The 23,873-nt window shown below is 43.3% G+C and overlaps 1 protein-coding gene across 1 annotated transcript in view; it reads left to right on the plus strand.

The window, feature by feature from the left end:
* BRINP1 (BMP/retinoic acid inducible neural specific 1) overlaps nucleotides 1-17,379 on the plus strand; it is an 89,037-nt gene extending 71,658 nt beyond the window's left edge. Inside the window, exons 6-8 of the mRNA XM_009569426.2 lie at nucleotides 3,060-3,296; nucleotides 8,665-8,887; nucleotides 15,580-17,379. Coding sequence (XP_009567721.1) covers nucleotides 3,060-3,296; nucleotides 8,665-8,887; nucleotides 15,580-16,720 — 1,601 coding nt within the window. The 3' untranslated portion in view covers nucleotides 16,721-17,379. The remainder of the gene's footprint in view (nucleotides 1-3,059; nucleotides 3,297-8,664; nucleotides 8,888-15,579) is intronic.
* The last annotated feature ends 6,494 nt before the right edge of the window (nucleotides 17,380-23,873 follow it).

The following is a 23,873-nucleotide window of genomic DNA, read 5'->3' on the forward strand; positions in this document are numbered from 1 at the left end:
GCCACTGGCCCGTTTCTTGTTAAACATAGGATCTGGTCAAAAGGATGTTCAATACAGAACTAAAAATGTCAATATGAATCTGCCGTTGTATGGGTATAATAAATGCATGGGTATTCATATACATAAGTCAAAGTACAATGTAAAAGCAGGCATGGTTGTATTTTAGTAGCTCTAAAACCAATTTCTCCCACAAGGAAATTCTTGCTGGAAGTTCTGAGTCACCTGTAATCCCTACAGCACGTCTGCAGTTTCAGAGTTAGGGCTTTGTGTTTGATGTGTGCACACTTGTGTTTCAGTGAGTAGCTGGATTCGTGTGTCACTTATGTTCCTGGTCTGAGCACACATTTGAATATGTGCTGCTCATTAAATGCTACAATTAACTGCATGGATGCCAGCAGAACCGCTTGCCTGATTAAAGTTAAGTATTTATACAAGTGTTTGGTTGAATTGGTGCTAAGGGTGCAGGGGGGCTGATTACCTCTTAAACATGAGATTATTTCTTACAAGAGAACATCTCTATCCTTGAGATGGTTTTTAGAATCCATGAGTTTTATGGACAAAATGCAAGCATCCACATGATGCACTTTGTGATATTGGATGGGACCGTGTTGTGTTTTGGATGTCACAGGGTATTCCTGTTTGTGCATGTGCTGAGATTCATAATGGATGCCCCCCGCAATGGGAAGTGCTTTCCTTGAAACTTCAATTGTCTTTTTTTACCCCTCTCCACTCCAGAAAAGGTTCTAAAGGCAGTACCATTTGTAGCTGGGACCAGACAGCGTGTCAGTGCTTTTATCCAAGTAAAAATTCAAAGAGAAAATATGGTGAGCTGAAGAGCCTGTGGGCATTTGGGCCTCATATTCAAAGGTTGGAGGAGCATCCAGGGCAGGTTGCTCCTCCATGAAATGAAGAGTGGAAAGATTTGTTCATGGGACTTGGACCATGAATAAACAGAGTCTATGAACATTAGGAAGCCCAGCTCCCCTCTCCTGTGACCTTGCAAGCTCAGTGAATACAGCAGCCTTCAGGCTTTCCAAGCCCCATTTGTAGCTCTTTGTTTTCCAATAGTGCTGTGCTTTCTTCCTATCCTGAAGGAAAGTCTTGGACACCGGCAGGTGAGACCATCCCTATTGTCAGTGTGAAGGTTTGAAAAGGGACCGTTCCTTTGTGGTGGCTGCTTCAGGTAAATACCCTAAAAGAGACTAAACTTCCATCCTTCCTGGAGACAGCAGGAAGAAAACTGAGCTTTTAATCTAGAAACATCTTTAAAATAACCAAAGGGACTTCAAAATGCTGATCCTCATTAGAGTAGGTTTGAGGTGTCTGCAGCGATGCTGTAGAACGTGGTCAGCTTCTCGCAGGTTCCTTCCCTTCCCTGCGACAGCACTGTAGAAAGGCAACAGGATCCACACAGAGTGCCTCCAAATGCCAGGCTTAAAATCCTTCCTTGTGAATATGTCACAAATGTCCAGCGGAAGGTTGCTGTGTGGTCACCCTGCCTGGCGGCTGCCATTGCTTCACTCCCAGCTGCGAGCTAGGTCAGACAACAGGGCATGGTGCTCTTGGAGACCGTGCTCTGGCATGAGCAGAAGGGGTGAGGAAACAGAGGTCCCTGTGCCTTCAACAGCTTCCTGATCCCCCCCAACCTTGATCTTCCAGAGGGACCTCACCAAGGCCGAAGTGTCTCTGGAACGAAAATCAAAAGGTTAATGGGGGCCCCAGGGACACCGCTCACTGCTTTTTCCTTGCCTGAGGTGGACATGACCCATCGGAGAGATGGTCCTGAACCCCTGAAAGGAGTCGCAGCCCTTCCTGCTCTTCCTGCATACTCTCATCCTCTGAATTATTGTCTTATTTTCATTCCACTCCAATGAGCTGTCAGCCATGGATACAGTAATTCAGTGCAATAGAAACACAAACAGATGGGTAATTGACCCTCATGCCTTCATTACACCGGAGTTCAGTGCTGCTGTTCAGGCCATAAACTCCTTTATCTGCCACTCCAAAATCCCTAGGCCTGTTACGAGCATGGTGATCAGGCCGTGAAAGGCTCGCTCAGAGTTCTTGTCGTTTCTGCCTGTATGCTGCAGATGCTGTCAGCATCTGACAAGCAGGACTCCCCAGGTAGAAGGAAACAGCTGTGAATCCTCAGGGACATCCATAGGGAGCCTGGAGACAGGGGCTGGAGAAGGACAGGATGGAAAAACGTGTACACTGGGCAAACAAACTGTTATCATGTCCTCTGGTGCCTGAGCAAGTGTACACCTACACCAATGCCTGCGCAGACGGGTGGATACACAAACACCCACTGTGGAGAAAGAGAATGGGGATAGGTCTCTCAGCTAATGTAAATCTTCAGAGTACCACTGAAATCATTGGCACTAAATCCATTTGCACTTTTATAGGATTTGGCAAGTAGCCTTCCTAGCAGGGAGCGAGCTGAAAAGACTCAGGTCCCCAGCTCCTGTATTTATACTGTGGGAGCTGGGCACTTAACTCTGCAAGGGTCCTTTATAAATCTCTGCTTGTATTATTTTCCTTTTTTTTTTTTTTCTGTTTTCCTTCCTTTCTTTTCTTTTTCAGTGTGTACTTTCCTTGTTTCTGTGGTACCAAACCTATTTAGTCTCTCTCTAAACAGACAGAACAGCACGATGCTCGTCACTTCAGAACTAGCGCTTGATTGCAAAGTATAAAAACCCCACGCCTGGGAGTAAGGGAGGCTTTGCATTCAGATGCTTTGTACAGGACTGGGATCCAGGACTGGGGTGAATGGGGTACACTGGGCATTGGGAAGGGGAAGTACTTGTCACCTTTCTGTCGTAGAGCAGATGGGCTCTGCTTTCAGGTAACTCACTACTTGCACTGGAGACAAGCAATTTGTACCCCACCTTCCTCACTCCTGACAGCTTTGAGAGAAATATCCTGGCAGGTTTTAATTCCTCAGCATCACTTTCCCAAGCTGTTAATGAAACAGGTTTTGAAAAGAAGAACAGATACCTGAAATGACTAATTTATTTTTTTTTTTTTTTTCACATCCTTGTCTCTTGTTTCCATGCCAGGTCTCCAGATCGTCTTCCCTCAGTACTTACAGGAGAAGTTTGTCCAGTCTGCCTTGAGTTACATCATGTGCAATGGCGAGGGGGAGTACATCTGCCGGAACAGCCAGTGCGGCTGCCAGTGCGCGGAGGAGTTCCCGCAGTGCAACTGCCCCATCACTGACATCCAGATCATGGAGTACACACTAGCAAACATGGCCAAGACCTGGACAGAAGCCTATAAAGATCTGGAGAATTCAGGTAACCCAGCAAAAACCACTTTCTGATTGATTTATTTCAAATAATACCCCGTCAGATTATACTAGCTAAGAATCCTTTCTTCTCTTAATATAATATTCCAGTTTTGATAAAAAATAGAGCCCAAACCCATGATCTGAGCCTTGAAGGAGTGTATTTTTTCTCTATGCATGTACAGACAAAAACACACACCACACCTAATTTTGTGTATAAAGGGATATTTTCCATGGAAGAGTTTGTTTGATTAAAAATCTGATTTCTCATACTAAACCAGCTCAGAATCTCTCTTTAACAGTTCTACAGAGAAACTTCCACAATATGAATGATGCAGAAATTGCTTTTCAGATTTGCATGAATGATTTATTCTGCTTTGGTGAAAGGCAATTCACGGAGAGCGCACACAGGCCAGATGACACCTCATTTGAAATAGAGAGGAGAAGGGAAAATGACTTCTCTCTCCTACAGTGACGATATCTGCTGGTGTGAACATGTCTCTTCTCCATGTGATGTTAGGGGTGTCAGTGGAATTAGTTCCACATTGATGCCAGTAACACCCATGGTAGGTGTGCAACATCACTCTCAAAGGCTTGAGGTAGGAACCGGAGAAATGTTGTCAGTACAACTGCATCCTTTCCTTTAGCAGGTGGTCTGCTTACCCTGTAGCCACACAGGCACTAAGTAGAACTTAAACAAGAACTTCTTATCCCTGTGCTGCCTCTCATCTCTTAGTGCTAGTTAGATACTTTCCAACACATTGTCTTTAATGGTTACTTTCATAACTGTCTAGGTCTCCACGTTAGGAAAGGAAACTATGAGGAAGGGAACATCTAGCTCCATCCAAGACGTTGAAGAATTCTTCTTCGGAAGTCTTCCAGCAGCAATTTCTTTCATTGTGTTGAAAATCATCCTAATCCCTTTAATGGTTAAAATGAAGTGGCTTATGTTTCCTCAACAGGCTGCTGAGTACTGCTTCCTGCTTCAGCATGTGGACCCTGTTGGTGTCTGCTGTTGCATGGCTTCTTATGTCCAACTCACACTGTCAACTTGGTGCTTAGCTGAGCAAAGCCAGAGTAGTAGTGAGTGGTCCAATGCTGAAGGCCATCTAGACAAGAGCCCCCATACGCTATGGGAGCCACAAAGCTGGAGCAGTTCCAGAAGAATTCGGTGGCTTTCTGGATTGTCTGTAGTTCCACGGTTGCAGTGGGTACACTAGGGCAAATCTGAAATGTGGATTTCAGAAGCTTCTGCTAGCTCGGTACTGTTCAAACTGGGATTGCCCGCCCAGCTCTGCCACTGGTTCAGTGTTGCTAGTTGCTCATTCTGGCATCAGACCTTCACACAAGGTGCTCAAGAGCTGAGTGTTGGCTACCACTCATCAAAGCCTTTTGCATTCCCCGGGGATCCAACCCAGACATTTAGAAGGTGAGAGCTCTATAGAGAGAAAGAATTACAGTCCCACAGTGATTGTTTTACTGTTACATTCTGTACTTGTTGCAATTGATCTAAGCAAAGACTGTGGTGGATAATTGTATTCAGTCTCTTTTCCCTTGAGATTTCAACAGGGGAAGGTGTTTTTCATTTACTATACCAGTGACACATTGCAGTGCAATTCTCTGCTGTGCTGTACCCATATTCCACCCAGGGCTGGAGGCTTTTCAGAGCTAGACGGAGTGATTATCTTTATGTTTAAAGCTGCTGCATCTCATTCATCACTTCGTTGCATCATGCGTGAACTTATCCTTTGAGATGAAAGTTGCTATCACAAAAGAATGTAGTATTAGTGTTTTACTGCTTTGTTTTAATAAATATTCCCAATAACTAGAGGATTTTCTTCATCACAAGCAGCAGAAAAGAAATCTCTAATGACATCTGAAGGCTTTTCCAATAAATTGGGCTGAAAGGCACACGAGTGCTCTGAAAGCAAATACCATTTGCACAGGAAGCTGCTGATAGCCTAAAAGATCTATATTGTGTTTCTGATCTGTGTTGGATTCCTATGTCAATTTGAAAAAAAAAAGTCACGCGGGGCAAATCGAGAGTTGCTGTGATTTGGGATAGTATCTTCAAAGTCAAAGAGGCTGCAGTGAATTGATGCTGTTTGAAACCAGCTCAGGAGCTCGTTCTGTCTTGTGCTTCTTTGCTCATGTGTAAATTGAGAAAAATAACACTGCCGCCTTCTTGGCATTTTAGTATGGCTGGCCAAAAAATTGTACGTCAGGATTGTGATTCTGGGGCTTTGAAACAGCTTTTTGATTAAAAGTCGTGGGGTGTTTTTTCTTCAATACTATTGCTTTGTCATGAAAATGTGATTTTTAGTTTGTTTTTTTTTTTAACGGAAAAGGCAATCACTGGAAAAATGAAAGCTTCATGTTTGAAAGAGATGTTTGACATGGCCGTTTCCCTGTGATGCCACCATTCTTCTCTAGAGGCTGGACCCTGTGCCCCATGTCATGATGATCTGTCGTTGCCATGGGACTGCCTGCAGGGACTTGGGGACTCTGCAAAAAGAGGGGCTATGTTGCATTATGGGAGATGTAGTCCTAGCCATCACCAACATTTTCTGTGCAGATAAATAAAGTAAACCCAAATGAAAACTGCCTTAATAGTTAATTAGCAATTCTCTGGGTTAAGAATTAGTTATTCCAGGAAAGATATAAGGCTTAACACAATGCAACCACCGTCTTGTTTGGGGCCTCCAGGGCTAATTATCAATAAATAATGAAGAAACTATTCTTTTTAGAAAGTATTTTCTTTTTCTCCACACCCCCCCCTTTTTTAAAAACAACCTCATTCAGCTGTTATTTTGCTAGATTTCTTTGTTCATTTGTTTTCCCCCTAACGTTGCACTGCAGTATCAAAATGTGCACACTGCACTGAAATTTCTCCCTTGCCCGTCTCTATGAAAAATGTAGCACATTCATCATCAGAGGGAAAAGAGCTTGGTCTTTTGCACAAACAGGCTTTTGAGGAAATTGATTTATAAGGGGCGGGAAGCAAATGCAAGGCTTTTACTGCTGAAAGGTACCAGGAGTAATCAGCATGGTCAACAGAAGCAATTATACATGATGATAGTTTCAGAGGACCACTGAACAGGAGAAGATCATCTTTGGGGAGGAGAAGGGCACTGAAAGCAGCATTGCAAGAAGGAAAACCTGAGAGATGGGTAAAAAAAAATGGAAATCGCAGTTAGCTTTAGGGAAGAGAGGAGATGAGCAGCTGTCCTGTCGATCTTGATAGTGCGGAGATGATAATTATTTTTATGAGGTGCTCAGTTTCACCATGTGATGAGTAGGACATGAGCATCCATTTACCATCTATATAATGATGGTACTGAATAATGCGTAGATATTCTTTGTTAAGCAGTTGAGCATGAACTGTGAATTCAAGTTGGTGAATAATAGGAATTCTGCTATGCAAATATATAGGAGCTTAGTATGATAGGCTGTAAATTACTTTGATTTTCTTCAATAATTCTAGGGATCATTTCTTTTTTTGAAAAGTTATCAACTTTTTCAAGCTTGCATTTTTTACCTTTATTTTGGCCATTGTCATCTTTTTCTTCTGAAAATGGGATGATTGATTCTTGGGTTGTTTTTGTTTGTTTAAAAAAAACAGATTTAAAAAGAAGGAAAAATAGCTTAGATAACTTACAGGAAAAAGACAGCTACATTTCTTATTGGATACTTTGAGGGGTTTATGGCAGGGCTTTTGTCCAACCTCTATCTAGAAGCCGGACTACCACTAGCTCTAGATCAGGTTGGCCATGGTTTTGGCTAGCAGAGTCTTTGAGTGATTCTTCTGCATCTCTGTTCAGTGTGTTCCAGTGTTGCATTACCTCCAACGGAGGAAGATTCCAAATAAATCATTTGAAATTCTCAAGCTGCGAGCTGTGTGTTAGTCCTTCTAATATCATCTGCCTCTAATAGGAAGAGTTTCTCTCCTTCGTACATAACTTTTGAGCAGTTGTAGGCAGTAATTAGATTGCCCCTTGGCCTCTCCTTCACCAGATTAAACAAGTGCATCTCCCTCCACCTGACCTTGTAGGACTTCGGCTTCAGGTCCTTGACCATCTCAGTAGCCTTCAGCTGTGCTTTCCTCAGTTTCTCACAGTTGTCTTTAATTGGGCATCCCTAAAGCTGGGCAGAGAAATGCAAGTCTGGCCTTAGTAGTGCCGAGAAGAGGAGAATATTAACTTCCCCACCCTACTGGTATGCAGTTTGTGTTATTTCCAGTGAGAACATAGCATTGACTCACCTTCAGCATGATGCCCACATAACCCCAGGGACCTTTCCAGCAGCTGCTATTTAGGTGGTTGTTTCCAAGCCTGTATTGATGCGTGGGGTTGTTTTCTCCTGGTGCAGAGCTTTGATCTTTTCTTTATTGTAATTTATACCATTCTTGCTGGCCCACTCCTCATGTTTCTCGAGGTCCCAGTATGTCAAACGCAGTTTTCTGGTATCAAAAATTGGGTTATTTTCCACTGAGAAAGTTGAAACCATCTGTCTTTTCCATACAAGGATGTCCCAGCCTGGTAATCAGCGTCTAAGCGAACTATACTTCTCAGTTAGGAAGAAAGAGGTGGTCATAAACAGGAACACTATCAGATGTTTTTTGATGAAAAAAAACTAAAAAAAACCCTACATAATGCTTTTTTCATTATCAAACAAAATCAAATGGAAATAAAGTGATCACAAAACAACATTTAACAATGTATTTTTGGATCAATTAGATTTTTTCCTTTGGCTAACATTGACACATTTTGTTCTGACTTTAGCCCTGCAAACTATTTTATTTTATTTTCATTGTTACATAAAGCAACTCATTTTAACTTCAAATGAAGTTAAATGAGAAAAGAATAATCAGAATGTTCTTTTTAAAAAATGAAAAAGCAGGACAATTTAACATAACCCAAGCTCTTCCTCCGGGGACTTCTTAAAGCTTTTTTTTTTTTTCCTCTTTTTTTTTTTTTTTAATTTTTTTTTAATGACTTGACTTCAGCAACAAACAACATTTTAGGAACAGCCAAAGAACAATTTAAATGAGAACTCCTTAACTGCCAGTGGTTGCAATTCCCTGCTTTTTGTTCATAACCCCTAAGATAACTCCTATGCTTCAGGGAATACAGTCCCTTTTTCTCCACCTTGTATACAGTAACCGTATTGTTTCACCCTGATACTCTCCAGTTTTGATTTCCCATACGAAAGCAGCAACAGCCATGGAATTAGAGGACTTCCCAGGTTAACTGACATCACCTCCCTTTAGCAGAGCACTCATACATCATGGCTCTTTCTCCATTCTGCTAATGGAAATCTTTGTTACTTTGTTCTAGTTCAGAAACCTCTGTATTCCTCCCCATCTTTGTGTGTTCCAGATGAGTTTAAATCCTTCATGAAAAGGCTACCTAGCAACCATTTCCTGACTATTGGGAGCATCCACCAGCACTGGGGGAACGACTGGGATCTGCAGAACCGCTACAAGCTGCTGCAGAGCTCCCTGGAAGCCCAACGCCAGAAGATTCAGCGCACTGCCCGCAAACTATTTGGCCTCAGTGTCCGGTGTCGGCACAATCCTAACCACCAGCTGCCTAGAGAAAGGTACTTTCACCCTTCATCGTGAATGAGTACGGTGTGACGAGTGACTGATGGGACTGAGTCTGAGCTTGGACCTAGCAGCGTAGGTGTTTGGATATAAAGAGCGTTGACATAAAGGTTTTGGGGAAAATGGTAAATCCTGGGAGTGGGTTGAAGTTCTGGAGGTGTAAGTAACCTTTACCACATACCTAAGCATACTCAGATCATTTTTGTGTGGTCTTAACCTACCCAGGTGAAGGGCATCCGTTTATTCTGTAGTGTTCTGCAAGAATATTACAGGGCTGACATCAAAAAGCCAGGCAGCCTGAACTACTTTATAAGCAGTTTTGCATCACGTACCATGCTTTAAGCCTCTGGTTGCTGTTAGAGCGGATGCGTGGAGCACAAGATGCTTCAGCCCATTTTTGGGTTGTGCTCCTCAATGAGTGTTGCCAGGGTGAAAGAGAAGCTTTAGTTTCGCTTGGAATAGATCGCATCTCTTCTACAAAATGCAGAGTGTATCTGCAAACCTGCACTGACCAGGAGCAATGTCATTAGAGATGGAGAGAGTGGATTTTCCATTACAGCTATAGCAACTATTGATATCCAATAGTCACCTCCTGCTGGCTCCTTTCAGCCCTGACCTGGCTCAGCCCTGGCTGAGTTTAAGTTTGTTTCCAGTCACTTTTGGAGACTTGCATCCGTGGATTTTAATGAACATTTCTTGCTGTTTCTTTCTACATTGTCTGGAGTGCACTAACACTGCAAATGTTGGAGAAAATGAGTCTAAATGCCTTTTCTGCCATGCTTCTCTTGGAAGAATCAGGTGAAGTTAACATTTGTAGAAGAACTGTTTTTTCAGTTCCTTCGTTACCTAAATATTCACTCTCAGGAGCAAATTAACTGATTGATTGCTGTCTTCTGTTATCATCGAGCCTGCTGGCCACTAAGCACACTGAGTTTTCATTTCACCACTGTGCAGCTCAGAGAACTCCTCCAGGGCTTAGCAACTCTTTAATTACCAAACAATCTCATATTTCTGGACAAAGACTTGATGGATTTACTAGGGATGAGGAAAAATATCTATTAAGTTTAAGAGATGATGAAAAAATGTCTTTGGACATTGGCCCATTCCTGCCAGTTGGCTGAGTTGCTATAAACAAACCAACGGATAGGGTAGTCACAAACACATCCAGGCAGTGTTTTGAGTTTTGCCACAACAACAACAACAAAGTGAAGCAGCAGTGAGCAAATATCCAGCCAACCATGTTGCCGCAAAGCTTTCAGATGATAATGTCTTCAGCATTTTTCTTCTATTTTAAAAAATCAGCCACGCAGAAAGGGAGCCTCCAACTAAGATTATAAAATCTGGGGGAAGGAGGACGAAATGGATGATGGCAGCTGGGTTTTTAACTGACTGATGTGCTTGATCTGTTTAAGTCAACACCACCAGGCATATTATAATTTCTTTTATTATTTGTCATCCTGCATTTGTAGCTAGGCAAAGGAGGGTCTCAGCAGGCAGATATGTAGTGGAAGACGTATGCATTTCATCATTCCTTTCACAGGGCTTGGAACTACTCTAATTTTCTAATTGTTACTGTATAGAACGACAGACGCTTATCAAGCATGCCAGTGGTTTTGAAAAGATGGAAAGGTTCTATTGAGAGCAAGCCTCTCTCTCTTTAATACACATAATAGTGAGCCTACTTTATAAATTCAAAAGCAATGTAGAAAAGAAATAGGATTGCTATTGATTGTCCTCAGGGAAACGAAGAAGTGATGCTTCCAAAAGAAAGAAAAAGTAGAGATTTTGGCAATTAGGCTGATTCCCCATGACCTTTTGCAATAGCTAAGAAGGAAATATGTGTATATATTTGCTCCACACTGCTTTTGCTTAAAAAAACACCTCTTTGCAGGCAAGTTTGTTGATTTAAAAAATAAATAAATAAATAAAATCACTTCTTAGTTGTTAAAGCTGCAGTGCTGGATGAGTACCTATAGTTGCATTTTATAACTCTGGATGTAAAATATAAATAACATCCAAAGGAGGAGGGGGGTTGATACATGTTCTGGGCTCCAGCCAAATTGTCATTAGCTAGGAATACATCTCACAGCTGCTGAGAATAAAAATAGCATTTTTTGCTTCAGTGTTCCATATAGAAAGCCCAGAAGTACCTCCACAGCAGCTAGTGCTGGTTGGGAAGTGAAAGGTGAGATTGCAAAGGAAAACTTGTTAAATCCCTATGTTTTTTTTCTTGCAATTAAAAAAAAACTAAAATCTGTCCTGCTGGATCAGGTTTTTGATTAGTTTTTTTTTGTCATTGTTTTGTTTGGTTCATATGTCTTTTGGTTTTGTTTTGGTATGGTTTGGTTTTCTAATCGGCTCAGACACCATCTACAATTATGCCACATCTTTATCTCACAGGACACCCATCAGCCTCTTCCCCTTCCCAGACCTGATAAATCCTGAAGGATGACAAGTCAGGAAGAATGAAAATTTTTCATCACCTTTCTCTGTAACCTGACCTCTGCTTCTGCTTTGAAAGCCCAAGCAAAACATTATTTTCTTACAAGAGAGAGGTTTTAAATGGTGAAACGCCTTTGCCTGGTTACCTGGCTCCCAGTTCCAGCATTGCCAGGAGTTTGCATGTCTCCAGTGAGCATCAGGAAGAAAACACTGCAAAATAACTCTCGCTCACAGCTTTGCCTGGATGTCATCTTTACTTTTCATTTTATTGTCGTTTGGAATGTGAGCTATTCAAGTTGAATGTAAAATTACTTGAAAGTGACCTTTGAAGACATAGTTTTCCTTTTTTTAATTTCACATGCTGTAGTACTTTATACTTTGAATTGGCAGAGGCAGGAAACATTGGGCAAAATAACTTTTGCAATGATATTAAGAGGGAGAAAGATAAATGGATGACCCCTTAATGAAAGAGAGAATAATTAAAATGAAAATGAATGGGTACTCTGCTACTGGCTTTCAGCTTTTAAACAGTGGCTCTTTTCAGCTTCCACATGTCCTGATATCTCTTGGTTACATTCACACGAGTTTGAGCCATCACGGGGGTGTGTTTGAAGAAGTTACCTCCCATCAGCTGAAGGGCTGTGACTGGTCTTGTGTATGTTCTTATCCTGTCCCACATGCGAGACAAAATGGGGTGATTTATACCGCTTTTCCTCTCTTTCACCCTGTCACACTTCCCCTTGTCATGTTAGTAGCCGATGTCCAGCTCTGCCCTGGGTTCTGCATTTTCATTTAATTCTATCCTTTATTGCTGCCATCAGCAGATGGTGCGTAGCCTTTTTTTTTTTTCTGTCCTACTTCTGTCTTTGCTGAATATTAACAAAAACATACACACACCCCCCAAAGAAAGCCCTCTTTCTCTTGTTCTCCTCCCACCCTTCTTCTACAAAGTTGATCTGGGGAGCAGGAAAATTACTAGTTTGGCTTCCAATATACCAGAGAAAATTCCTTTCCTGTTTTGCTCTGCTGATTGTTGGTATAGGAGAAGGATAGCATATATATTTTTTTTCCTCTAAGACAGTGCACACCTAAGGCAAACGGGATATGGTCATCTGAGTCTAGCTTTTATCTTGTCCCCTGCTGTATAGCCAGGCAGTCTTTGCCCCATGAACTCAATGAAAGTTCAACCTCTGTAAAGCCTCTGTAAAGCATCGGGCCAGCCCTCCGCAAGTCCTCGGAATCCCACGCACAAGTTAGTGTATGAGGAAAGCAGGAGAGTCGTGTTTGCTTGCACAGAGCTGGAATCGAGATCAGTGCAGGGTACTTGCTCAGCGTGTGTTTGGCTGTTGTTTGCATATGCAGCTGTGCAAGGAAGGCTCTTGGCAGCTGTATGGAAGTGGTGGCAGCATGTGGACGCCGGCATACCTCTGACAGTGCTGTATGCTCATCAAACACACCCCAGAAACCACATTTAGTCCTATGAGCAACCGTTACTACCTCATCTGGAAGCCCAGTAGCACAAAAACCAACAAATGTGACTGTAGAGAGAGCTGCAGAAATCAGGGGAATACTGTCCTCCCCTGATGGACCAGGGTAGGGTTGCTGAGAGGATAGTGTTGCATCTGTCTGCCGTCAGCCTGCTGTCTCAGCCCTTCATTTTCTTCATGCTACTCTGCTTCTCTTTGTCTTGGTAGAAATTACAGAGGGAGTTAGGGACACAGCTTGGGGCTGCAGGTGATACTCCCTACAGAGCAACCTCTGATTTTCTTCATCATCATCAAGCCAAATCATGGGAAGAGGCAGCATACAGGAACCGTGTGCTTCCCTTAACCAATTCGCCCATCCCAGTGACCCTAGGCAGCCAGGGTGCATATACTGCAGGGTTGCTTTGGTTTTAGTTCATCCACTTACTCATTATCTCTCATCTTCATGCTCAGGCTAGTGATTAGAAGCAAAGAAAGAAGCTTTCAAAGAGGTAGAGGAATCAAGAAAGACTCACAGCACCTTAGAGAGACTGAAACTTGGAATCTGGGTGTCTTGCTAAATTCAAGTGCATTTGGCTGGCTTTCCAAACAGGAGCTGCAAGGCTTCAGATAGGGTAAAAAATATCTGCTTTACTCGAAAAGTGAGCAAAAATTCACCTATGAGCAGAAGGCAGCCTCGGTCCCCAGAGAAGGTTTGAGATTGCTTGTTGCTGTCAGCAACATGTTTTGCAGTCATGCTGTGCTGTGCCATCCCCTCCCCTTTGAAGCAGAGCTGTCTTAGAAACCAGGAGAAGCCCTGTGCACTTTTTCTGGGGACCAGGGCTGTCACTGTCCCTCTATAGCAGCTATTTTTAGAGGTCACTGCCTTGCCCCCAAGTTCTCCAGCCAACCTTGTCTTTTCCAGTAGTAGGAGAGCTCCTATTATTTGTGGATAGGGCAAAGAGACCCCGGCAGCACTGTACACAGGAGGAGTGTGAAGATTGACTCTTCCCACATCCAAGGCTTCAGAATTTTCCTGCTAATGCTCTTCCTCTTTCCTCGCTGGCTCATTTTTCCCCCCCTTTCACTCAGTTTCTTCCCACTTCTTTTTGTTCCTGCCTGTCCCGTCTTTCAGTTTTTGCTTTTCGTAGAATCATAGAATAGTTTGGGTTGGAAGGGACCTTAAAGATCATCCAGTTCCAACCCCCCTGCCATGGGCAGGGACACCTCCCACTGGCTCAGGCTGCCCAAGGCCCATCCAACCTGGCCTTGAACACCTCCAGGGATGGGACAGCCACAGCTTCCCTGGGCAACTTGTGCCAGTGTCTCACCTCTCTCATGGGGAAGAAATTCTTCCTTATGTCCAGTCTAAATCTGCCCCTCTCCAGCTTATACCCATTGCCCCTCATCCTATCACCACAAGTCTTTTGCTTCAGTTTTCCTCTTTTCTCCATCCTTATTCCTCCAGCCCACTACATTTCTCTCTCATTTTTTTTCCTTTTACCTGAATATTTCCTCCTCTTTCTTCCCTTACCCTTTCTGTTTGATGATTTCTTTCCTTCCAGCGCTTTCCTCTGTTTCATACTCACATCCCTTCACTTGCTCCCTCCCCCTAATCATCTAGCTGTTCTTTGCTGCTGTATCATTTAATGCCTTCTTTGATACAGCCTACAGCTTAATGATTATTCGGAGGTCAGGCGATGCAGGTGCCATGAATTTCACTAATCCAGCTCTGAGAGCCTCTGTCCATAATCACTCCTCCCATTCTACAGGGACTGAATTCTAATTTGTCATTAACCAGTCCTCTCACAGCAGCACTACCAAGAACTTTTTGCCCAGAGGAGACAATGAAGTATTCATTAGCTGGGGGGAAGGCGGAGGGGATGGAGCAGGCGGCTGAACAAGGCGTTCTGCTAAGGCTGCTGAGAAAGGAGTCGCTGTGCTGAGGTTTCCCAGGGCGGTGGGGAGGGGGGAAGATGGGCACAACAAGGCAACATGGCAAGTGAGTTATATGAAAACCAAACGTAGGTTACGGTGTCATTCATTAGGAGTCATTCCAGGGCTGCAGGATGTGGAGGAGAGGGTGCTGATATAGCAATTACAGGAGTGGTGGGGTTTTGGAATGGGCAAGTGTGGCTGTTGTTAAGGGGAGAGGCTATAAGAGGAGGTTAATTAGCAGCAGATTTTTTAAAGGAGAAGATGCTCTAGTGGTTTTGTCTCTTAGCACCCTGATTTCCACTCTCTTTTCTGCTGTTATTGTACTCCACAACATGAGCAGAGGTTACTACTGGCTTTGCCTCATCCCATTACTGGTCTGGTTTTGGACTGAATGGGGAATTGCCAATAACATGGAGAGATTTGTCCTGCTAACCTAGGACTTATGCTGACCAGCCAAGTCTGGTAGCATCTCAGCCTGTGGCGTAGCTTTATCAGCTCCGTTCCCATGGTTGAACTTTGTTACTGTGACATTGATGCGGTCCTTGGCAGGAGACTGTGCCCGTCTCAGCTCTTAAAACAGCGTGTAAAGAGAGACTTCAGATAATCAGTCTTAACTTATGGTTATTTCTTAGAGGGCTTTTGTTCTCCACCAGAGGAGTAACCAGTGAATGAAAGATTCAGTCTAGAAACAGACTCAGTTGCTCCCAGATGCCACGGCAAGGCATCAGTGTTCTGAGAGCTCTGCCTCCCATGTATCCTGAAAATGCTGTGGCTTCGGTAAGATGACAAGATCAAAGACTTTATAAGGCTCTACAATGTTAATGCTTTCTTCTTCCTGCCTGTAGGACAATACAGGAGTGGCTCACCCGCGTCCAGTCCCTGCTCTACTGCAATGAGAATGGGTTCTGGGGGACCTTTCTAGAAAGCCAACGGAGCTGCGTTTGCCATGGTGGCACCAGCCTGTGCCAGCGTCCCATCCCCTGCATCATCGGGGGCAATAACAGCTGTGCCATGTGCAGCCTTGCCAACATCTCTCTCTGCGGCTCATGCAACAAGGGCTATAAGCTTTACCGGGGTCGCTGCGAGCCTCAGAACGTGGACTCAGAGCGGAGCGAGCAGTTCATTAGCTTTGAGACGGACTTGGACTTCCAGGACCTAGAGCTGAAGTACTTGCTGCAGAAAATGGACTCTCGCCTGTATGTGCACACCACCTTCATCAGCAACGAGATCCGCCTGGACACCTTCTTTGACCCCAGGTGGCGCAAACGCATGTCCCTCACCTTGAAGAGCAACAAGAACCGGATGGATTTCATCCACATGGTGATTGGGATCTCAATGCGAATCTGCCAGATGCGCAACAGCAGCCTGGACCCTATGTTCTTTGTCTACGTCAACCCGTTCAGCGGGAGTCACAGTGAGGGCTGGAACATGCCCTTTGGGGAATACGGCTACCCACGCTGGGAGAAAATCCGCCTCCAAAACAGCCAGTGCTACAACTGGACCCTGCTACTGGGCAACCGGTGGAAAACCTTTTTCGAGACCGTCCACATCTACCTACGCAGCCGGACTCGGCTGCCCTCCCTGCTGCGTAATGAGACTGGCCAAGGGCCCGTAGACCTTTCTGACCCCACCAAACGTCAGTTCTACATCAAGATCTCGGATGTGCAGGTGTATGGCTACAGCCTGCGTTTTAATGCCGACCTACTGCGCAGTGCTGTGCAGCAGGTCAACCAGTCGTACACGCAAGGCGGGCAGTTCTATTCTTCTTCCTCCGTCATGCTCTTGCTGCTGGATATTCGGGACCGAATCAATAGACTGGCGCCTCCTGTGGCCCCAGGGAAGCCCCAGCTGGATCTGTTCTCTTGTATGCTCAAGCACCGCCTGAAACTCACCAACAGCGAGATCATCCGTGTGAACCACGCTCTAGACCTGTACAACACCGAGATCCTCAAACAGTCGGACCAGATGACAGCCAAACTCTGCTAACCCGGACTTTTCAGTGGACATATTGGTGATTGATCCTTTTGCTGTAAAAAAAAATAAAAGAGAAAAAAAAAAAAAGAGAAAAAAGTAAAAAGAAAGGAAGAAAATTGGGGGAAAGTAAAGGAAGGGGAGAAAAATAAGATTTGTAAGATGTAATTAATATACAAAAGAGAAACAAAAGAGGAAATTCTTCATTTGTTGAAAACTAAACCCGTTCTAGCAGCTGTATAAAACTGTCAGGCATGTTTGTTATTTCTATAATCCGTCATAAAAGGGTAACACCTTACTCTCTCTTGACCTTGGGGGTGTTGCTTGCTGGTCCTCAGGGGCAACAGAGTAAATAAAGGGAGGAGCAGAGAGAGGGGCAAACGTCTGTAATGAACTGTAACGATTTCTGCTATGCAGGTGCCAAGACAAAGAGACAAACAAACAAAAAAAATTCAAAGCAAACAAACAGATGAAAGTTCTATGTAAATGTAAAATATACTGCCATTATTCCTATAGTGGGAGTAAATGGTTAAAGATAAAAGATATTTCTTCTGTTGAGATTTATGCCAGCTTTATGTTGAGTTATTCACACAGCCTGTACTGAGCTTTGCTGGAAGCCAGAAGGTGATGGCAGTCCTTTGGGAGTAAAACTAACAGCTCATTGGTGAGAAAACACAGAAGAGGTGGAGGGTGGGTGGGTGCAGGTCTCAGGTGTCTTCACTTTGGGATTTCCATCTTGGAAGACTTTTAACCAGAGGGAGAGCCTCAGAGCTTGCTGGAGAACGGGATGTTGGGTTCTTTCAGCTACTTTGCTGAACTGGAGTGCAAGGCTTCAGACGGCTGTTGTCTTCAGCGATGTTGGAGCTTAACCCCTTGAGGATCAGCACCTGTAAATCTTCACTCATCTTTAAGGTACTTCAATAGAGTCCCTTATATAAAGAAACCAAAATCATGTGTCACTTTGATAAACCTAGACTTAAAGACAAACCTGGCTTTATGCCTCAGATTCGGGGTTTTTCAGTAACAGCCAGCAACCCTCACGACCACAAACACCAAAGCACAATGCAAGAAAACACATTTCCAAGGAAACTTGGAAACACAGAAGGGTACACGTGTCACTTTTGTTCTTAGGGGAAAGAAAAAAAAAATCTCTTTATTATGTTTCTGTGGCTGTGAGTGATATCCTTGTTTCACTTACTCTTTCTTTGTCCACAAAAAAAAAAAAATCAAAATATTTGCAAAAGTTATAAAAGGGAGGGGTGGGAGGGAAAAGCACAATAACCAAATCTACCCTGGATTTGCAAGGAGGAAGCCACATTAAAAAGGATTAAATTAACAAAAAAATAACTAAAAGGTGGGTAAAATTTTGTGAAGTGTGTGTTTAGATTTAAAAAAGAATAATAATATATTGAATGGTGTATAGAAATGCAGTATCAGCTGAGCTTGATGAGGGGATCTGAACACAGTGGGAGGTGAGTAGGGGGGTGTTCTACCTTCTAGAGCTGGAGGAGTGTCTGGGGGGAAAACACTCCTAAGCAGGAAGGACAGTCCTGATCCTAATTCCAAGATTCAAATCAGGCTTGAGATTTAATGTGTTGATTCAATCAAGTTCAAATTAGTCTTGTGGATATGTTGACCTTCTTATTTGGAGACTTTGGCTCAGATTCGGAGAATAACATCAGTTCTTCCAGAAAGAGCTAAATGCATTCTGGTGTTATTCATGTGACACCAGAGGCTTCGACAATTAAATTTAGCTTCAGGTTTAGTTTAATTTGTGTGGTTTTGGATGATGCACATCCAAACTGAGAAGGAATTAGATACCTTAAGGAAAATATATGTTCACTGATCATTCCTGCTGAACTAGCAATTGAGGGAATAAGACATCCTATCTAGATAGTTAGCAAGAAAGCAAAAAGGAGTCCTAACCACAAAAGCACACATCGCTCCCTCTCTGTCTACCAAAAGGTGGGGAAGTGCACGTATCTGAAGACGACCTGGGTGGTCAACAAAGCAACAAAGATATTTCTAGGGATGCCCATCAGTTTCTGTTGGTAATAACTTTGTGTTTTCCCTGTCTTGCACGGAGATCTCTTTTTGTCCGTACTGGTCTATTCATGCAGGAGTCTGTAAGGCTGCCTACTGTTCCCAGTCTCTTCATTTGTTTGTTTTTCATTTGATTGGTCTTTGCTTTGTGTAGTAGAGGTTTATGCTTATAGACCCCACCACTGAGTAAGGTTTCTTTAGAGTTACAGAATTCCTGCGTCAGCTTTCTGATAAGAGAAAATTCACAGGCAATAGTATGCATGGAAGTTAGTTTTAAGCAAATAGTAGAGAGGATTCATGGGAAATGAATGTCAAATTTGTAATTATGAGTGAAAATAATGTTCCAGACAGTTACATTCATCCAAGCAGGGAATAGAAATGTACTGTTTAATTTACATGTATGACCCAAAGAGCTGACGCTGAAAAGAACTATAGTTATTGCTCTAAAAATACTCAATACTATTTATAAGCAACCTATGGCCCGAGATACAGTCTGCATTCAATGATGGGATTTTTTCACTGCTGGGAATAGTGAACGTACTAAGACAAAGTGAAATTAATTCGATAAATTGCTTTCCTATGGGATAAGTATCCAGATCTAGTGACTAGAAGCCAAAGAAGTTGCAATTAAATCTCAGATCTCATGGGTAACTAGCAATACATCAGCTAAATCTTGCCCCGTGTTTGTGGGACTGTTAGGGATCAAATCAATTGCTCTCATATATCTTTAATGGTGCTTTGGAATGATCATTCCCTCAGTGTTTCTGGGCTTCAGCGAGGAGGGCAACACCGCAAACCTTAAGCAAGACACTGGGCACTGACAGAATATTAAATCGCTGTTGTCTAGTTCAAATCCAAGCAATGGTAGACAGCCATGGAGTTAGAGAGGCACTGTCTAACATGAGGTAGCACTTCCATCGTGGTGAAAATGCAGAAGCTGGAGCATGGAAAACCAGTGTTGGGACGTGGAAGGAAATTTGGTGTGGATATGCTGTCAGAGTATGGAATTTAACTTGGGAGTACCTGATGGTGCAGCATGGCACCAGGGTATCAACACAACACACATTGATATGGCAATCTGGAGCCATATTTCAACATGGCTAGATGATATTTTGTGATGGAATGAAGCCAAATTGTCTATAGTAAATTTTGTTGTCCTTCAAGGCAGGCGAAAATGAAGCTATCTGGCAGCTCAGCCACTATTTTGGGCTACAAGTTTATGTCAGAGTGAAAAAGGAAAAACAAAACAAAAAAAACCCCAATCAAATATGGCTTGGACTGTGCTACACGCTGCTTTTGATGCTAGAAAAGAAACATCTGCTACAAACAGGGCACAAGCTCTGCTTCTGCTGCTCAGTCCCACAAGTCCTTCTCCAGGTGAGGGGACAGCCTGTGACAGCCAGACCCAGAAGCAGATCCCACAGGTTTGGTTTAGGCTATTTGTCCTGTAGGCAATAGAAGGTATGGAGGCATCTGGCATACTTCTGTCTCAATAAGAGAAAGTAGTTCAGGTCCCCCATAGAGACCCCACGACAGTGCTACAGTGGTGTTAATGGTCCTCTGAGGTAATTGTGTCAAAGCCTTCCACTTGGTCAGAAAAAATGTTTTACAGCACAATGACTAGAATGGAGGGTAATTAATAGAGGAGAATTAAGTGAAGCCCAGAGAATCCTTTCACCCATAAAAGTAGGTTTGGTAAAGTGCATGATCAATAAGTATTGTTGTAGAGCTTCATGATGAAAGGGGCCCTCATACTTTGAAATATGAGTAAGCATTCTTTGACTGTATGAGAGTGAAACTCAGCTTCCTTCCCCTGCACAAGAAGTAGTCAGGGAGCAATCCACAAGATTGTCCGGCCCAGATAATACAGAGATGGTCCTACCAAATCATGGCAGATACTTATCCCTTGCTGCAATTAACTTAAGGGACCGCATGAAACCTGGAGCTTCCAAATAACCCAGAGAAATGAAAAATAAGCCAGATGCTAGGAGTCCCAAAGGCAAAACATGGCAAAAAGCAGCAGGTGAAGCAGAATCTACCTGCTTCTTCCTTCCAAATGCAAAAGACTTGTAGGATCAGTTGCTACAAGTCACGTGGGAGAATGCATTGGGAGCTTACTAAGAAATGTGCTTTTTATAAGTTATTCAAATTTAGACTTAACCAGCCGTTGTGGCAGAAAGCAAAGGACGTCAGCAAGTCTTATTAATATGCTGATGCTACAGCTTCAGATGTGTACAGAATGCCCACTTGGATCAGGGCTAAGAGCACAGCATGGAATTGCCATGGAAACATGGGGAGGGCATTAATTAAGTACCACATGAAATCATCAGGAAGAATCTGGACCTCAGCAGCTTTGGCCTCCTCAGAGGCAGAGAGCACAGCCCCAGTGACCCTGCAGTTAGGTCCAGTGACACCTCCTCCAACTCCAACAACCACCATCCTGGAGCATAAATGTGTCGGAGGTATAAGAAGAGGGTGGACAAGCAAAGGGGAGCAAGCAACAAGGGCAGAAGCTAGGGAAGTAAGCAAGAGATTATTTCCCCACTTATTTCTCCCTTCCCTGAAAGCCTGTTTGTTGTAGCATAAAAGAACATGGGATCTGCTGCTTTTTAAGCTGGCAGAACTCATGCCAGTGACCTCAATGAAATCAAGAATGGCCACAAGGCCCTGGCAAACCAATTAATGGAATTAGCATCTTTCTGAGTGAGCTGCACCTGCGATGAGTGAATGCCAGCGCTCCGCGATGCGGTCCTGTTCCCAAGAGCCATCTCTGGCCATGCTAAGCCAGGAATCCCTTTCCCCAAAGGAAAGCATGGGCGAGTAAGGGAGGCTTATTGGCCACTTGCCCAGCCTTCCTCCAGAGCCAGAATCCACCTCCAGCCCAGGCTGTGTGCGTATGTTCCTGTGACAGCTGTGATGGACTTCAGCTGCCATGTACAGGATGTTCTTTTTAGCCCACTTGCTAAAACACCACTCGAGAGGACATTTGGCAGATGGCATCTCCTGCACCAGGGTGTAGCAGGTTTCCCAGCCTGGCTGCTCACTTCCCGGTGTCGGAGGAGAAATGCTGACTGGCAATCCAAACTGTGTGCTCCTCTCTCCAGCTAAAGAGCTTTCCTTGATGGATCTACCTTGGTGATTTTTGAAAGGAAAAAGTGGCACAAGGATTAGATGCTGCAGTTTCTCGTTGGAAAAGAGACAGGAGGGTGGTCGGTGATGTGTGTTAGGAGAAAGGCAGAAAGGAGACAGATGACACAAGGCATAAGGAGGTCATGAAGAAGACATCTCCATGTGCTTTCTACCCTGGAAAGTTAGAAATAATTCATTTGACCTGCTGTACCCGGTCAGCTTACAGACCTTCTTGTGAAAGATACTTTTTCTAAACCACCTATTAATTAACACCCCTTCACATTTTCTTTGCGACTTCTTCCAGTAGTCTTTTTTTCCATAATCTAGAACTACCTTATCTTTAATGTCATCAGGATTATTATTCTGTAAATTAAATATATATGGAAAACGGTGAGGACTAAAATCTCTAAAACCAATCTTTTGGGAATTACAGTCCTTCCTCCTGATTTTTCAGCTTACAGTAGACAGGTGCTTTGTACAAATATATTGTTCAACCAAATATGACTTTCTTTTTGTGTAACAAGAAAAAACACATTATCAGTCTATGCCGCTTGAATATGCAAAACAACCTTCTCACACGCAAGGCTGCCTATATGAATCCTGACCACAAGAAATGAGTGAGCAGTGGTGCTCCTCAGTCCATCAACTCAAGCATTGGCAGAGGCTGCCCAGGGAAGTGGTGGAGTTACCATCCCTGGGAGTGTTCAAAAAGCATGTACGTGTGGTGCTTCAGGACATGGTTTAGTAGGTACGGTGGGGTTGGATGGGATGATCTTAGAGGTCTTTCCCGATTTTAATGATTCCATTATTCTATGAATTCTGCGGTTTCTCAGATAATTCTGACAAGATCCCACCACACACTGTGGTAAAAGTGAGTCTTAGGAGTATCTTTCTGTCTGAGCTGGATTAAGTTTAACAGGACACATAAGGTGGGGCGTACCTAGCTAAACATCTTAACAGTTTAGTACTATTAAAACCATCTACAGGAATGGCCTCAGGTAAACCATTTTGTGTGTCCATCTTTAGCATTTATCTCTACAGCGATACAATCACTCAGTGGTTCCCGTTGGCCTCCAGTACTTACTTTTCAGACAAGAAGGAAATTTGACCTTGTGTTGAGACCAAGAAAAAATAGGCCATGGGTCCGTCCCCAGGAGAACTACAAAAGGTATTGCTAGAAAAAATAATCACGGCAGTAGAACCTGTAGAGGAGCGAGATCTGCTTAGGTGAACCTGAACAGATATAGGCAGGCACAGAAGAAATTGGATTACTGACCTCACCGCTCAGGGAGGACTCCTTTTGATCCCCGAGCTCCTTGTGGCTCTCATCATCTTCTCTTCTCATTTTTGGCTCAGTAATGGACAAAACAAGCCCATTATATATAATACACATCATGCAAGTGCAGCTTAAAATAATATTTTAATGCCACTGAAAAAGTCAACCAAACTGGACTGCACAAAGAAGGAAAATGAAATAGGGAAAGGCGCACAGTCTCATTCTGTTGTTTTAGAGATGCTTTTGCCAATGCTAATTTTTTGTGAGATGCCTCAGTTTTTAACAACATAACAGCTTCCAGTAGAAAACGTCTAACTGAATTATTTTGACAGAAATTTTAAAGGGGTGTAAAAAAAAAGAGAAAGTTAAAGTCAAGATTTGCTGATTGAAACACATGGGATAGATGCTACTTTTCGAGTCCCTGATCTGCTCCCCCTCTCTTTTTTTTTTTTTTAATACTGTCAGTCATGTTGTCTAGAAGATAGATTTGTCTAAATAGGAAAAATAAGTTCCATTGCAATATCTTCCAAAGTACTCACAGATCTCCTGGAACAAGGTGTGCCAAGGGGAAGGTGAAGATCAAGACTTCTCAAAGATGCTGCCAGGAAGACAGGAAAGAACTCCTGGATAATGGTGCTGCTAAATTCAAGTGAGGAAGCCAAGAGACTTAATGTGACATCAGGAAGACAGAAACACAACTTAGAACTTTTGCATTTTTAG

Source organism: Cuculus canorus, chromosome 19 (genome assembly GCF_017976375.1).
Source record: "Cuculus canorus isolate bCucCan1 chromosome 19, bCucCan1.pri, whole genome shotgun sequence".
Classification (NCBI taxonomy): domain Eukaryota; kingdom Metazoa; phylum Chordata; class Aves; order Cuculiformes; family Cuculidae; genus Cuculus; species Cuculus canorus.